Here is an 18009-nt window from a genome sequence, read left to right on the forward strand (position 1 = left end):
ATAAAATTATCTTCAACATCGAAACGTGGATAAATGTTTATAGTTTCCAAGTAACATTGTAGTAAGTAATGTAAAGGTAACATGTGCATATGAAAATCAGCCCCGAGTGCTCTTTATATTACAGTAAACATGTCACGTGTAGATTTCTAACTGACTAACCACTCCTCCCGAACCTCCGCTGAGCGGAAGCGATAATTGCTGACCCATGCAGCAACTTATCTGACGGAAGCAGATGTCCTATCTAATTAAACTTTCCAATTTTCAACAGCTTGCAAATTGGCTTGGTTTCGGTGCTCCACAAATCTTCCTCTCCAATTTAATGTAATTCTAACCCTTCCAGCACACTGACACACACACATACTCCCACAGGTTTGATAAATGCATGCAATTTTCTATCTCAAAATTTGATCCTAGCAGAAAACTAACACGACGCTGCTAGAGTAAGCTTGCAGAATCCTTCGACAGCTGCTCCAATTACAACGCAATTCAGCATCGTCACCCGCGATAACAAGGCAAATAATGAAGATAAATTCATTCTCCTTTCAATCCTTCCTGGAATTCCACTCGCAGTGGCGAGGAGAGTGCAAGCTTCCTCTTACAGTGCACGCGTATGCTACTAGAAATAATTACTTCCTTAGAGTGCTCCAACCGTTTCGTGCTAATTGGAATTCTCTCTTTTTCTTCACATACAAATGCCGGGGACACACACAGGTGACAGCCACGGATGGCGACAAAGATCGACCCCAGAACATCGTTTACTTCCTCACGGGCCAAGGTATTGATCCGGATAATCCAGCGAACAGCAAGTTCGACATCAATCGAACCACCGGCGAAATCTTCGTTCTCAAGGTGAGTCCACATTTGTCCGACGAAACGTGATTTCCAACAGTTCCACTAGATTATTTCGCACCGCAAAGAGGAAAAAAACCGCCGTGAGGACGGCAGATAGTCTTCCTGCCTTTTTTTTGCGGCGCCTCTTGAGATCGCATTATCTATCGCAATGAGAGTTTAAATAGAGGCCTAAGAGGAGAAATATAAAAATGTGACGCGTTGAATGCCGCCCGTTTTACAATTATCATCATCCTTCGGGTGGGACGCGTTAGTTAGCATGGAGCGAGGGACGTCATAATAAATCTCAAAACTTATGCAATTTATCTGCATAACGGGGCGCGGGTTTTCATTTGGCACACTGCATGCTGATACCTTAATAATGGAGTGCTGTCAGAAAATTGCTTCCTTGCTGATGGCAGATAATGGAGGGAGAGCGGGAGCAGAAAAAAAAGTTATCCTCCGCATATCATAGAGCCTATGTGGATGAGCGCTTGTTCGTGGAATTGATGATATGATATCCACATTTCGCAACTTAAGACTCTAGTCAGCTCTCGGAATTCACAGCTGAAAGAGTTGTTTCAATTAGGCAACGTTTCAATGATCCAATTACAGCCCGTAATTTTTGTTCATTGCTGAGCCACATATCTATTTTATTACAGCCCCTGGATCGAGATCAACCCAACGGTCGGCCGCAGTGGCGTTTCACCGTGTTCGCCCAGGACGAAGGTGGCGAAGGTTTGGTCGGTTACGCCGACGTTCAGGTCAACCTGAAGGATATCAACGACAACGCTCCAATTTTCCCCCAGGGCGTGTACTTTGGCAATGTGACCGAAAATGGTACCGCCGGCATGGTTGTGATGACAATGACCGCCGTGGATTATGACGATCCCAACGAAGGTAGGCACCACATGAAAAACCGAAACAAATCGCAGATTATTTCATGTCACTTGACTTTCTGAATCCTAGGTACGAACGCGAAGCTGATCTACTCGATCGAGAAGAATGTGATAGAGGAGGAAACCGGCTCGCCGATCTTCGAGATCGAGGCCGAAACCGGTGTGATCAAAACCGCCGTCTGTTGCCTGGATCGCGAACGCACACCGGACTACTCGATACAGGTCGTGGCGATGGATGGAGGGGGGCTTAAGGGGACTGGGACGGCCTCTATACGCGTCAAGGATATAAACGATATGCCGCCGCAGTTTACCAAGGACGAGTGGTTCACGGAGGTGGACGAAACCGATGGCACGAATCTGCCGGAGATGCCGATTCTCACCGTGACCGTTCACGATGAGGACGAAACGAACAAGTTCCAGTACAAGGTGATCGACAACAGTGGTTATGGGGCGGATAAGTTCACAATGGTCAGGAACAACGACGGAACGGGCAGTTTGAAGATCGTTCAGCCGCTGGACTACGAGGATCAGCTGCAAAGTAACGGATTCCGCTTCCGGATTCAGGTGAACGACAAGGGGGAAGACAACGACAATGACAAGTACCACGTGGCTTACTCGTGGGTGGTTGTGAAACTTCGGGACATCAACGACAATAAGCCGCAGTTTGAGCGGCCAAACATAGAGGTTTCGGTGTACGAAAACGCCGAAGTGGGCAAGACGCTGGAAACCTTCAAAGCAACCGATCCGGATCAGGGTGGCAAGAGTAAGGTGGCGTACGCAATTGATCGATCATCGGATCGACAGCGGCAGTTCTCGATTAACCAGGAGGGTACCGTCACCATCCAGCGGCAGCTAGATCGTGAAGTAACGCCTAGACATCAGGTTAAGATTCTGGCCATTGACGATGGAATACCGCCCAAGACCGCCACCGCAACGCTGACCGTGATTGTGCAGGATATCAACGACAATCCACCAAAGTTCCTAAAAGACTACCGACCGGTACTGCCCGAGCATGTACCACCTCGAAAGGTTGTGGAGATTCTAGCCACGGACGATGATGACCGCTCCAAGAGCAACGGACCACCGTTCCAATTCCGACTAGATCCTGGCGCGGACGATATCATCCGAGCCTCGTTTAAGGTGGAGCAAGATCAGAAGGGAGCCAATGGCGACGGCATGGCGATAGTATCCTCCCTGCGATCCTTCGATCGCGAGCAGCAGAAAGAATACCTGATTCCCATCGTCATCAAGGACCACGGTAACCCGGCGATGACCGGTACCAGCACCCTGACGGTTGTGATTGGTGACGTTAACGACAATAAGATGCAGCCCGGATCGAAGGAAATCTTCGTTTACAACTATCTCGGCCAGGCGCCGGACACCCAGATAGGACGAGTGTACGTGTACGATCTCGATGACTGGGATCTTCCGGACAAGAAGTTCCACTGGGAGACGAACCACGAGCACGCCCGGTTCAAGCTGGACGAGGACACCGGTATGATTACGATGCGCACTGGAACGAAAGATGGGCGGTATCATTTGCGGTTCAAGGTGTACGATCGGAAGCACACGCAAGCGGATGTTCCGGCCAATGTGACGGTAACGGTGCGGGAAATACCTCACGAAGCGGTGATCAACAGTGGCTCGATACGGATAGCGGGGATCACGGATGAAGACTTCATACGGGTGTGGAACTACAGAACGCAGAGTCTGTCGCGAAGTAAGCTGGATCGGTTCAAGGACAAGTTGGCGGATCTGCTGAACACGGATCGTGAGAATGTTGATGTATTCAGCGTGCAGCTGAGGCGGAAGCATCCCCCGCTAACGGATGTCCGGTTCTCGGCACATGGTTCACCCTACTACAAACCGGTTCGACTGAATGGAATCGTGCTGATGCATCGGGAGGAAATTGAGAAGGACGTGGGCATCAACATAACGATGGTTGGAATCGACGAGTGTTTGTACGAGAATCAGATGTGCGAGGGATCGTGCACTAATACGCTGGACATAAGCTCACTCCCGTACATGGTGAACGCTAACAAGACGTCGTTGGTGGGAGTCCGGGTGGATGTGATAGCTGAGTGTACCTGTGGTGCGCGGAACTTCAGCAAGGCCGAGTCTTGTCGATCATCCCCGTGCTACAACGGAGGTCGCTGTATGGAGACGCGGTATGGACTCACTTGTTCCTGCCCGACAGGGTACACTGGACCGCGATGTCAGCAAACCACCCGAAGCTTCCGCGGAAATGGTTGGGCCTGGTATCCACCGCTGGATATGTGTGATGATTCCCATCTGAGCTTTGAGTTTATCACACGCAAATCGGATGGTCTGCTGTTGTACAACGGACCGATTGTACCTCCAGAGCGGGACGAAGTGCTAGTGTCCGATTTTATTTCCGTCGAATTGGAGAGAGGATACCCAAGACTGTTGATCGATTTCGGCTCGGGAACGCTCGAGTTGAGGGTGAAGACGAAGAAGAGCCTAGATGATGGGGAATGGCATCGTTTGGATATCTTCTGGGATACGGAGAACGTCCGGATGGTTGTGGATTACTGTAAGTCCGCGGAGGTGTCCGAGATGGAAGATGGATCGCCGCCAGAGTTCGACGATTCTTCGTGTCAGGCACGGGGAACGATTCCACCGTTCAACGAGTATCTGAACGTGAACGCTCCGTTGCAGATCGGTGGATTCTACCGGGAACAGTTCGATCCCACGCACTACCGGTGGAACTACATGCCGATGGGTAAAGGTTTCGATGGATGCATAAAGAACTTGGTTCACAACAGTAAGCTGTATGATTTGGCCCATCCTGGACTGTCCCGAAACAGCGTGGCTGGTTGTCCCCAGACGGAGGAAGTTTGCAGTCAGAGTGAGCAGACTTCACGCTGTTGGGAGCATGGAAATTGCGTGGGAAGTTTTACCGAGGCGAGGTGTCAATGCAGACCCGGATGGACTGGACCAGCCTGTAATATCCCTACGATACCGACGACGTTCAAGCAGCAGAGCTATGTGAAGTATGCGCTTAGTTTCGAACCGGACCGATTCAGCACGCAGATTCAGTTGCGATTCAGAACGAGAGAGCAGCACGGGGAGTTGTTCCGGGTGAGTGATCAGCACAATCGGGAGTATGGTATTTTGGAGATTAAAGACGCGAGATTGCGCTTCCGGTACAATCTGAACTCGCTCAGGACGGAAGAGCGGGACATTTGGCTGAATGCGATTGCGGTGGATGATGGGCAGTGGCATGTGGTAAGGGTGAATCGCCACGGGTCGGCGGCTACCCTTGAGTTGGATGGCGGCGAGGGACGACGCTACAATGAAACGTTCACGTTCGACGGACACCAGTGGTTGTTGGTAGACAAACAGGAGGGAGTTTATGCGGGTGGTAAGGCAGAGTATACCGGTGTACGGACGTTTGAAGTGTATGCTGACTATCAGAAGAGCTGTCTGGATGATATAAGGTAAGGCCCGATGCGCTGTGTATTCAATTTGGGAGATATTTTATCTCACGCTGTTTGTTTTATGACCGTTCCCAACAGACTGGAAGGCAAACATCTGCCTCTTCCGCCGGCCATGAACGGTACCCAGTGGGGTCAGGCAACGATGGCCCGTAACCTTGAGCGCAACTGCCCGTCCAACAAACCGTGCGCCAATGTCATATGTCCGGATCCGTTCGAGTGTGTGGATCTGTGGAACGAGTACGAGTGCACGTAAGTACTGTTGTTCAGAAAATTACCCCAAACGTGCATACCTCATAAATCAGCCATCATTCCATAACTCGCCATCTTTCACATCAAACTTTGGCCATGGCGCACCGTACTTTCCATGTCGAATTCTCTGTTTATTATTCATCCGTGTACACCTAACCTATCTCTCATCCCGACGAGTGACGAACCATAGCGCGCGGACAAACTCCATCCACTAACGACAAAAATGAAAAGAGCACTGAGTAAAAAAAGCACTCATAAAAATACACGACAGCATCCCCACAATGTACAAACTGCCGGAATCGAAGCCACAAATCTCATCACGTGTATTCTCAGAGCCCACCCCCGAGGAGACTCAAGAGTTGACCTCATTGTGAGTTTGCTTGGGATGAGATGTATTTTTTATGCCCCTCTCTCTGAAGCGCAAAGGGGACCCTGAAAAACAGCATCTCGGATGTCGTACATGATTTGCGAGGGGCCATAGTTCATCATCACTTCGGGTAATGAAAATATAGCCACTCATAAATTATATGATTTATGGGGCACTTGCCGACTTGTGGAGTTTACATTAACCCCTTATTGTCGGCTTTGCGCACATACTGAAACTACGATTTCGTGGTTGGCAGTTACACACAGGCTGGGGGTGGGACTGGGTAGATGGAATTGTCCCAGCGAGGGCGATAAATTAGAGACGTTAGTTCAGCTTAAATTGCTACAGGTGTCAATGAGGTACCGAAAATCGGGTCCGATATTCTCCGCCTCAGTTTGTGCATTGTGGAAATGACTACAGACTACCGACGCTACGCCGTATCATCTTTCATAGTATCTCATATTTTAGTACTCTTGACATTTTCATTCGTAGATTGTTATCTTTTGCAATATATTTGTGAGATTGTTTTCAGTTACTCATATTCCCTCTCCAACTCATCTCATCCACTTTTCCCAGGAACCACTTTCCAATTCAACAGCGTTCTATCCATCGCCGTCGGTAATCATCTCTCTGCCCCGTGTGATTACTTTTCATAACAATTTTCCTCGACAACGGCAACAAAAAAAAAGAATAATCCTCTTTCTGGATCACTCACAATATCCGCCGCAATATTGTGGTTGTGCTATCTTCCAAATTCGTGCCATTCCATCTTCCGTCGGTTTGCGGTGAGTAGTAGCAGGAGCAGCAGCAGCGGGGTGAAACATAAAATCATTATTCATTGTGATTTTGATACATCACCCTTCCTCATTTCGGGGTGCTCTCATTGTGGTCGCTGCTCGGTTTTATCATGCCTCCCTCCGATCGAGAGGTGACTGTCGTCGGAGTTCGCTATTCTTTCATAGTGCGATGATATTTGAGTGATGCTGTGTTACTTCAGGGGCGATAACAATGGCAGGAACGGTTACAATTTACATAATTCGAAGGGCTGCATTTTTCACTCTGTTGCAGAGAGGCCAGATCAACGGATGTGTTTGATTTTTTTTACGAAATATGAATCTTTAGACAAAGTTTACTGAACTTTGTATAATTTTTATGTATTTTTACGTCGGAACCGGAGCAGAATCTAATTTCTAAAGGAGCGAAGTGAACCCATACCTCACTTCCGTGTCAATTGTACATCTAGTCACTGAAATTAAATAATGTATTTGGACATAATCCGTTGCGGGGACGGGGGTCTTCGTAGCCACGTGGTTACGCGTTCGCTTACTAAGCGATCGATCGTGAGTGAGTTACTACAGTGTAATTTTCCATAATGTAATGGAACAGAAAACCTAACGCCTAAATGGCTACTACTTCTACTGTGTAATTTACAATTTATAGAAACATAAACATATGTACATGTACACGATAAAAACCCGGCTCTGTTACAGTTAAAATGCTAATGAGCCTGATAAATAAATAAATGGGATAAAAAAAAATAATCCGTTGCGAAAGACATTGTGTCAATCACTGTTGATTCAATAACAAGTAGTGGAGAACTTAGAAGCAGGGTTGCCATAATAAAATCTGTGTTTTTGATCTCGAAAAATCTTTTTATCTGGGTTTTTTTCTCAGAAAATCTGTATCGAAATCTGTATTAACCATTTGCGGTCGTTTATCTGCTCTCAGCCACCACAGCAAAGAAGTATACTAATATTATAATTTATGTAGCAATGTATCAGTTTTCTGAACGATTTTTAATGACTTGTGAACTTATTCATGATCCAAAACGGTGCTGCTATAAATGATAGATAAAGGTACTCAGTATAAACAAAAGTCGTCATGTTTGTGGCTTCAATTCCTGAACAATTAATTGATCAATATTTTAACTGGCATTTGTCACTGCTAGAGTCGAATGAATTTTGAAGTCCAAACAATATATAACAGAAACTAAAATCAATCTATAATTTGCGATGACCTATGTACAATTCCGACATTTACGGTGGTGTGAAGCAAATAACTCTATCAGATTACCAAGCTCGAAAGCAGCTTCTAATTTTTATTACTGTAGGAAATATAATAATTTAGTTTTCCCAAATGTTCACTTTTTTATCATAATTTTCAAAAAAAACAACTTTTCACACCGTTATATTGATCTGCCAGAGAAGGCTACAACAAAATAAAGACAACTTTAAACGTATAATCTTTACTCAAATTGTACGATCACAATTTGGCGACTCATTTTCATTTTCCACCTGAAAATCCATTATTATTAACAAAATGGCTAAACGTGAATATAAATGTCGTCAAAATTAATTCCAATTGACGAAATAAACTCCAATTCGGAAAACTTATCAATAATTTTTTTTCAATTTATTTTTTCACTGCAATACATATGCGCAGTCCATTTTTTCGAAGTTTCCCTTTTTTGTGATGATGAGTTATACGTATGTGGGAAAAACTTTGTTTTATATAAAAGATTTTGAAGCATAATCTTGGCGTTAGTATCATTGGTTGGCATAATTATTAAAAATATGAACGCATTCATTGCATCGCATTCGCATTCGCATTTACAGTAAAGCTAGCCGATGACGTAGACTTTAGCATCTTTTCGCCTCAGATTAACCTGAGAAAGCAATATTACACACTACATATGAATGGCAGAATTACTCTCGTTCAGACTGATTCGAATGCTATGTGAATGAAATTGGTAAGTTGGGAAAAATATTATTGAGATCAAGCTTCTACTATTGCATCGTTATTTTGAAAAATCTGTAAATCTGTATGGAAATCTAAAAAACATGTAATCTGTATCTATAGATTCTTGGATTCAAAAGGTCTGAAAAATCTGTATAAATACAGATTATTCTGTAGATATGGTAACCCTGCTTAAGAAAAAAAATACTGAGAAAATAAAATCTTTGGGGAGGAAACAAAATTAACTCTAGATTTCAAATAACTCAAAAACGATTATTTTTCCTCTACAAATTTGGAGTGTAGACACTTAAAATCATAGCTAAAGTTTTAATCATGTTTGCAGATTAAAGACAATTTAAAAAAAAATGCTCTTTTCATAAGTTACTGAATCGATTGGATTTTTTTAATCAATACCATCAAACATTCACGTTTTTTTTACTAAACGAACGTTTATGGGTCCAATCGCAGAACTGTTCATTGGTGCAGGTGCTTTACAATTTATTTCTACTATAAATTTCTTGGCACTTTCACCAAAACTCGTCACTCGTATCAATTTTTTTACTGACACAATTCTCGTTCGAAATTTATCAATCTCTTGCAAATAACATGTATCTCCCTTACATACAATACATGTTTGATAAAGAAATTATAATAAAATTATGAAATCTCAAATTGGAGAATTACTTCTTTGAGTTTCACGCTTACCCCTTTGCTTGATTGGTTCTCGAGCTATGCATAAATTTGTGTTTCATTTGTATGGCACCTTAGAGAGGGAGGAGGGATGTCGAACCACCAATGAAACAGTTATTGAACTTTAATCCTTCATATCATCCTTCAATTTGGTACCATTTGCATGATTAGCTCTCGGATTATGCCCCCTCCCCCTCCTTAGAGAGGAAGGGGAAGTGTCGAACCACCATAAAAACATTGATTGCCCCATAAAACTTCCACATGCAAAATTTTGTTGCATTTCGGTAATTTTCGGTGAACATCGGTGGTGTAAATTGAGGTACATCTAATACCATAATCATCCTTTATGACGACCGATGCAGTTCATTCTATCTCATCATCCTTCATGGCGACCGTGACCGGCGACGTTCGCTTACCCGTTTTATAATGAGAGTTGCTGATGTAGAAAGCGGAAAAGTGTACGGATGTGGTGTGCGAAAAGAATGGTTATGATTATTTAGGATGCGTGTAGGAATGCGGTGCTCCCGTGACCGAGTGGTTAGCGTCAAACCTAACATGCCGAGGGTTCTTGTTCGATCCCCGTTCTGATCAGGGGAATTTTTCGTCAAAGAAATTTCCTCCGTCTTGGACTGTGGTCACGCGTATTCTAGAGCTTGCCCCTCAGAATGCATTTATGGAGTGTTATTTGACATAGAAATCTTAACTAAGTACTAATATAAAGGACGCAGAAACGTTAGTGTAACTTAAGAACAAGAAGAAGTAGGAATGCGGATTTGAAGTTCGGGTCGAGATGTTTTTAGTTCAGAACAGAATTTAGGATAGCTTGTAATGTTACAATATTTTCAAGACATCTCATGTTTCTTTGACATAAAATCGTTACAGAACATCTCTTAAACTGTACAAAATATCATTCTGCAGAATTTGTTGATCAGTCATTCAGTAAAACTCGAATTTTGAAGGATTACTAGAATTGGTGTTTTTAGGTGAACGAATGAAAACTTGTTACAATATTTTCAATGTACTAAGAGGCTGTCCATATACTATGTGGACACTTTAAGAGGAGTCATAGGAGATAGTTGCAAATTATACGTTATTGGATTGCTAATATTTTGAACGATTAAAAAGGTGCAGTAAAAAGTTACATGACAAAAGGTCTAAACTTTTAAATGCAAGAAGAATCGGTTTTACCCATAATTCCCCTACAGGCTTAAAAAAATTTCCTTGCATTAGTTCAGGGAAATGCAGCTCCAATTGTTCCGTCATTGAATCTAACATAAGCAACTCCGTGTTTGACCTGAACCAGCGAAATTGCACAAAGAACACAATGAATGACGCTTGGGAGTAGCAAATCATTCTCATTGTGCAAGCTTCGATGATTCGAGCTTTAACCCTTTCTCTACGGCAGTGTGCTCCGTTGGAGTGCTACCACAGTACGGAGCATTGCGCCGAAAAGTATACACATAGATGTGCAGTACATATCACCCTCTCTAAAGGCGACGCTCGTACACACAGGTCGTCACGCGGATGTCGCCTATAGACGACGCTCGTAGCGAAAGGGTTAAATAGTCAATAACGAGCCAAAGTGAAGGGAAGGAATGTTAGTATGTTACTCGCGGCCAGAAGGTTCGCCTCTATAGCGTATCTCCCTTGCGATTATAATGGAAGGAAAAAATGTTAGTGGGAATGGGTAAGAAGAATCAGGATTCACTGTGGTGAGTGATGTAATCAGGGATTTATCCATTTCTTTCTTTGCAAAATACCCATGGATAACAGCTGTTACAACCATCCTCCTTAGGGACTTTGAACCCTCTGCTCTGTTTTTCAATAGGTTGGGCTTCTTTCTGAAAATTAAAAACTTAATGGCATAAAACGAAACCATATTCTTTATCGGAAGACAGAAGCACATAAGCGAAATTCACAAATGGTTTGCTACTCCATTACATGAACATTCGCAACCGATTCTCCTAGAGAAAAATTGAGTAACATCGATTCAATTTGGAAATGTTATTGGTCTTTATTGGGTATCCTACTACATTCCAAGCAAACAGTTTCGTATACGAAAGAACTTTCTGTTATTCACACTTTGACGGCCATGGTGTTTTGGCCAAAAAGTTCGTAAAAAACTGGAGCGTCCAATGGTTGATTCTCATACTAGATCAAGGGTTTTCTAAAACTTATTTGGGCAAGAGACCCCTTATCCAGAATGAAGTCATACCTTAGCCCCCATAGCCAATATTCTTTGAAAATCATATTTTTAGTCTTTTTTATCCTTTTCTGAATAATAATCAATTTAAAAACATTGCAGTTAGTTAAATGAGTAAACTCGATATTATTTTCTCATGTAGGTGATCTAGCGTAGTGGTAGCATCCGTATTTCTTTGCAAATGGTCACGATTTCGATTCTCACTTCCGACATTCTTTCAAAAAATGGAAGTAATGTGACAAACCGGCCAAAAGTGTTGAAAGTCACTATGATACAGAAAAAAAATCATATAAATAGACATAAAATTTAGTTTCACTCACAAACTAAAAAAAAACATTCAAATCACAAACCAATCTATCGACAACTACACCCAAAATTAACTTTTGGCACATGTTTTGTCATCCCGATTTATTACATTAAATGAGCCTAAAATAATAGAAAATGACTCTCGAATACTGGTAAGCATTTGCATAATATATAATGTATAGAAATATAAGATCTATATGAGCGAGCGAAACAAGATACAAGCATACTTTGCCACATACACGGTCCAGACCGAGATGGAAATTAATATCCTTTCATGACCGGAATAAATCGCCACAGTAAACAACTAAAGGGTGTGTCACATCAAATTGCATCACGGAAAAAACGCTGAAGAAATTCGCCCAGTAGACTGATCCTTTTGAAAATTTTAGACAGTAAAATAAAAACTATTAAACAACTTTTGGCATTTTCTTTTTATTCATACTTTTTATTCAATACTGCCCGTTTACCGTGCCGGTCATCACGAAGAGGGCGCTCCGCTTTCCGCAAGAGCAGATCGCTTGCCACATCATGTACTTTTTGGCAAACTTGGATAGTTTCTGCTTGCGAATCTCCTCCGGAACGCTGAATTTGTCCTCTGCGGAGAAGAACAACAGGCCCGGCAGCTGACGAAAGTCCGCTTTGACGTAGGTTTCGTCGTCCATTACCAGGCAATGCGGCTTCGTCAGCATTTCGGTGTACAGCTTCCGGGCTCGCGTCTTCCCCACCATGTTTTGCCTTTCGTCGCGGTTAGGAGCCTTCTGAACCTTGTATGTACGCAGGCCCTCCCGCTGCTTGGTCCTCTGGACGAATGAACTTGACAAATTCAGCTTATTGGCGACATCCCGGACCGAACTTCTCGGATCATTTCTAAACTGCTTAACTACGCGCTTGTGATCTTTTTCACTGACGGAGCATCCATTTTTGCCGTTCTTAACCTTCCGGTCGATGGTTAGGTTCTCGAAGTATCGTTTTAGTACTCTGCTGACCGTGGATTGGACGATTCCCAGCATCTTACCGATGTCCCGATGTGACAACTCCGGATTCTCGAAATGAGTGCACAGGATTAATTCACGACGCTCTTTTTCGTTCGACGACATTTTTCCAAATTTACGAAAAATTGACAGTGAAGCATGGCCAACGTGATCTATACACTCTTATCTGATTATAAGCGAAAGCTGAAGATATAATTCCTAAAAATTAAATTTCTACAGCGTTTTTTCCGTGATGCAATTTGATGTGACACACCCTTCACAACAGAAACAACTATGTACTTAGAAAAACTGTAGTAGGCTAGAAATGTTGTGGCGCGGGAGAAAAAAAATTATGTGTATAAATGTCTATAATTTCAATTCTAAATTTATTCTTCCGTTTTCGTTTTTCAAAATTTATTCAGAGGCCGTCGGAAGCGGCGATATCACGCATGCAGCATTGAAACATAGGGTACGATTCTTTAGAAATGTCTGACCGAGTTTTAGCGAGCGTCGTACAGCATACGTTTTGCCCGGTTAATTTTTGTTTTGATATACAATACCGTGTTATAATATTTCTAACCTACTACACTTTTTCTGAGTGGTCGTTTCTGCTGCAGTCGTTTCTGCAGCGTTTTTTCGGGAACCATCTCCTTTGTGCTCTCCTTTTTACTCTTGGGAATACTTTCCAACTTCATTCCATAATGATATTATCACGCATTTACACAACAACACCAGAAGTTATGTGGATAGCGTGGCCGTGTTTAACAGCATTGCATTCCAGCCGGCTTTGGTTCGATCCCCGTTAACATCGTTTGGACTTTTTTTTGGGTGCAACCCCAAAAGAGATGAGTAAAGAAGAAAAGAAAGAGACGTCTGCTCCCATACATACAAACATTTTCAAGCTTTTGAGACAGATGATTTTATTTGCTCATTTGACGCTCCAGGACACGAACAAGCATTTTTTCTGTCGAAGATGAAATGTTTACTGGCAACGCTAGTTTGGGTATACCAAAAATACAAGAATGCGGTCAAATATTGGTTCGTCATTGGTACAAAATACGTTAAATATCCGCGTTTGTTGATTTTCAAATGGATCCTTCGGTTAGGGTTGTTTGTAACCACACTGAAGCCTTTTTCGACAAAGTATGATTATAGAAAAACGAGCAGATATTTTTCAGCAATGTCCAACAACGCAGGATACTGCGTTTCTATATTGCAGTATCACTGTGATATAGTAAGGATCTGTTATCCATTGAAAAATTCGAAAATTTTGAATATCCTAAAACATCTTAGTAAAATTTTTGTGTAACGCGTCCAAGTGGGACATATGATAATATAGCATAGTCTTGAGTCTTTTGTGATAATTTTGACAAATGCGGAAAATGCGAATATTCCTTTCTGCTTAAATTCAGTTTTTAAGGTTTTGTCAGGAAGGCCGATCAATTTGAAATCGTCATCCTGCATCCTGCTTCCTGCTTCGCTCATTTACTCATTTAGCTGAGCAAATAATCGAATGTTCAAAGCATTGCTTCGAAGCTTATTGGTAGCACTCATAACATATAGTAAAGACTGATGCGATCTAGGGCTCAGATTTCTTGCTAGAAAATCGCGTATATGTTCAAAATAGACCCCCAAAATCAATTTTCGTTCATGTCGACCCCTGGGAAACCAAAATCGATATTTCATCCTCATCTGCCATATAAGGGTAAAAACTACCCGTGTGTAGTACTGCCTACGCGCAGTAAATTTTTTCAAACTCGTAAAATGTCTTCTTTTAAAACAATCCAGACATAAAAACTTTTCGGAATATTTCGGGCAGTGATAAATTGTAATTGGTAGAAAAATACAAGCTGTGATGCCAAACTATGAGATCGAAGTGTCCTACTATGTATTGAGGCCAGTAGAAACCGCAAAAAACACATTAGTTTTAACGTGAAACGTGTGCTGTGGCGCATACGTTTGAAACTTTGGAAAATTTCGCGTGTGCAGTGCTGCACTCATGACCCCAACGGAATAGTTTTTGAGTGCAGTACGACACTCATGGCCGTCAAAGTGTTAAAAAGCAACATTTCTATTGAAATTCCATTTCACCCAAAATTAATTGAGTTGGTTTGATTATTTAATCGAAATATGGAATGTTATGCAATTATATTGTAAAACATAAAAAGAATACATAGAAATCCGCAGATTCGAAAAACTCCATCTGGCATTTCTGCACTGTTGTTTCGAGACAATGTTTCCGATCGAACAAATGGTGTCGCAAAATTTGGATGGTTTTTATTCATCACGAAGATAATCCCTTCCCTTTTAGGGCGAACTTCCTCAGTAGGATCAGCCTAATCTCAATGTTACGATTCGACCGTTTTTTGCCACCTCAACATTAATTCTACTCAGGGTAATGAAGGTTTATTCGAAGACCCCACTCTGGAAGACCTTTTCTCCGAATATTACTCCCGCGAATCGCAATTTTGCGTGAGACTGTGAAATTCGGTTCTTTAGATTACACCCACATCATGTATCGATCGCCATAATGAATTTCGCCGGTATAATCCGTTATGATTTAAAGACTGAACATTTCACCCCACACTGACAGAGATAAATATATTTTTTACCAAGACAACATTGGATTTGGACTAAAAGGAGTTGCTTCGTGGCATTTTTTTTTTTTCGTTTCCCAGAACTCGTGTGCTTCATCACTCCAAACGGAATTAATTGTGCATTTTTACCACATTAGTTTGTTATGCTCCGAGTATTACTATAAATAGTTCATGTCCATTACATTATTCTTCCAAATCTCATCTGGACAAAAAAGTGATTAGTTATTCCATTACATGTCATTAGAGGTGGGCGTGGAGAATATTTTTATCTATTCCATCACCGTTTCGAAGTGATTCGAGTGAGGGTGTATCGATATTTTTCGTTAAAACAAATGCCTTAATGTGAGCAATAGAATATTGAAAAGAAACGAACCAAAAAAGGTTATGTAAATACAAGTACATTTTACGTAATTTCGATGTCGTAACAATGTAAATGATGTATTCCGTTGGTTCCACTTCGATTAGCATCTAAATTATACGGCTATCGAATGACTCTTCGATCGAGACTCGTATCATGTATCCGCCGAAGCATAACAACAAATTATCCGCGGAAAACTACCCATTTTTTACACCATCGGATTTTATTTATGCTCTTCATCAGTTTTGCCGAGATAGCTGTGTTCCTGTTAGCACCCATCGTTCCATCCAAAAGCACGATTCGCGATTGCTTCATTTATTTCCACTAATACCCGCTCCAACCATGCCGCGGTCAGATTACGATCGTATTGCGCCAGTGTTTTCCGTTTCCCATTTATTTCACTGGTCAACCGGTCAAATAAAAACAAAAACATACCATGAGTTCCCCTTTTCCGCCCCGCATTCGCGGGGATGGTTTATAGTTTTTGATCATGCTCGCTTGGTGTTTCCATTACCACCGCGATTCCCTTTGCTGTACTGTGTTTTGTGCTCAACCAATGGATATGAGTGATTTTGCAGATCATACCATTTTTAATATTCGCTGAGTAGAAATATTACATCGGTCTTATCGCCGCCCTTCCGCGCAATGCTAGTGGAAATTACGAACATTTTTCCCATGAAAGCAAAATTGATGTTTGATTTTTTTTAATAACTTCGGTAGTTGCGCTGATTTGTTAGTATGTTTTTGTTTCTACGAATATGGGTGGATGGAATGTTCGCTCTGATTCATTCCATACCCTTCTTTTGTACGTTTTTGAAATTCGTTGGATAATAGCGAAAAACTTTTCACTCTCATGAGGTGGCTTGACCAAGATTTACTTTTGAAAATATGTCTGTAACACTCGGAACACTTATTGTGAAATTTTTTTTATATTTACTGAAGCAATTCCATAGTATACATTTGAGATCTCATTCAAATTTTCTTTAAACTTGAAATCAAACACACCATCATTTTTGACTAAATTATATAAAATAAATCTGTTCTGTTAAAGTGAAACATCATTTATTTTCATGAACTGTGTTTTAAGTCGGGGAGTTGAATTTATTTCTATTCAGTCCCTGAGATAAATTGTTGTACCAAATGGGCGGTTGAGAATACCATCATTGAAATACTCTGGTGTCCACTATGAGGCAATATCGAATCTAATTGAAGGAAACGTGAATTACATGTAGTAAATTAAGATGTAACTTAAAAATATACCCTGCCGACGGATTGCCAACATTTTCTAACAATCATCGCACATTTATTTACCGAACCTTTCCATCATTCACCATTGTTCATCTGCACCACTTATCCGTCATACGACCACCCATTTGCCACCCATCAACCACTACCACCATTCCCTATTTTTGCTGTGCATATATTACTAACATATTGACTAACAGTTGCGGTGAGGGTCGCGTCATGTCCCCGGACGCCAAGGGCTGCATGGACAGGAACGAGTGTCTCGATTTGCCCTGCCTCAACGGGGGCATCTGTGTGAATCAGGAGCCCCGGCTGCGGTACCGCTGCGACTGCCCGGACGGCTTCTGGGGCGAGAACTGTGAGCTGATCCAGGAGGGACAGACGCTGAAGCTGAGCATGGGTGCACTAGCCGCCATTCTTGTGTGTCTACTAATCATATTGAGTGAGCATTTTTATTTCAGATTTTCTTTGAACCGTAGTGACCGTGTGGTAACCCTCGTTAAGCCACTGTTACTTTCCTGCTTACTGTAGTTCGTCGTAGTTAGTTACTCTAGTAGCCTGTATATGCTTTGCTGTAGTTATTGGGGACAGTACATTTTTAATATTCTCATTTCATTTTACATTTTAATTTGTTCAAAATTTTATGTGCTATGATATAAAAAAGAGACTTTGAATGTATTTTTCTAACGAATATAAGACGTTTCGGGGTCAAATGTCAGCTCACGAATTTTCAATACTTAACATTTTAGTTTTATTATAACATCTACGTGTCAAGGTACGCTTCTTGTACGGATTTTTGTACCTTGATAAAGTTCGAAGTAGTAATTCCATTTCCTATTATGAGTTTCAATCAATGTATCGAGCATCATCAATTAGCATGTTTAACTCACCTGTCATTTGATAACTTTTTTTGTCGATTCTTTGACTCTTCGGTAAGGTACAGAATCGAGTGCTAAAATACCTTGTTCATTGGACTATTTCTGGAACTGTGGCAGTAATCGAGTTTCTAATAAATATACATCTAATAGATATAGATTCCGTATAGATTTTCACTTTAACCTCCGCGAAATGCAGATGACATGCACCCTTCGGTACTAGC

General features: G+C 41.9%; 1 protein-coding gene across 2 annotated transcripts in view; it reads left to right on the forward strand.

Moving 5' to 3' along the window:
• LOC129776330 (neural-cadherin) overlaps positions 1 to 18009 on the forward strand; it is a 107521-nt gene that overhangs the window by 70077 nt on the left and 19435 nt on the right. For both annotated transcript variants that reach the window (XM_055781916.1, XM_055781917.1), the window contains exons 5-9: positions 712 to 849; positions 1491 to 1728; positions 1798 to 5188; positions 5267 to 5437; positions 17111 to 17352. In XM_055781916.1, the coding sequence (XP_055637891.1) occupies positions 712 to 849; positions 1491 to 1728; positions 1798 to 5188; positions 5267 to 5437; positions 17111 to 17352 (4180 nt within the window). The remainder of the gene's footprint in view (positions 1 to 711; positions 850 to 1490; positions 1729 to 1797; positions 5189 to 5266; positions 5438 to 17110; positions 17353 to 18009) is intronic.

The sequence above is a fragment of the Toxorhynchites rutilus genome, chromosome 3 (assembly GCF_029784135.1).
Source record: "Toxorhynchites rutilus septentrionalis strain SRP chromosome 3, ASM2978413v1, whole genome shotgun sequence".
NCBI classification, from domain to species: Eukaryota; Metazoa; Arthropoda; class Insecta; order Diptera; family Culicidae; genus Toxorhynchites; species Toxorhynchites rutilus.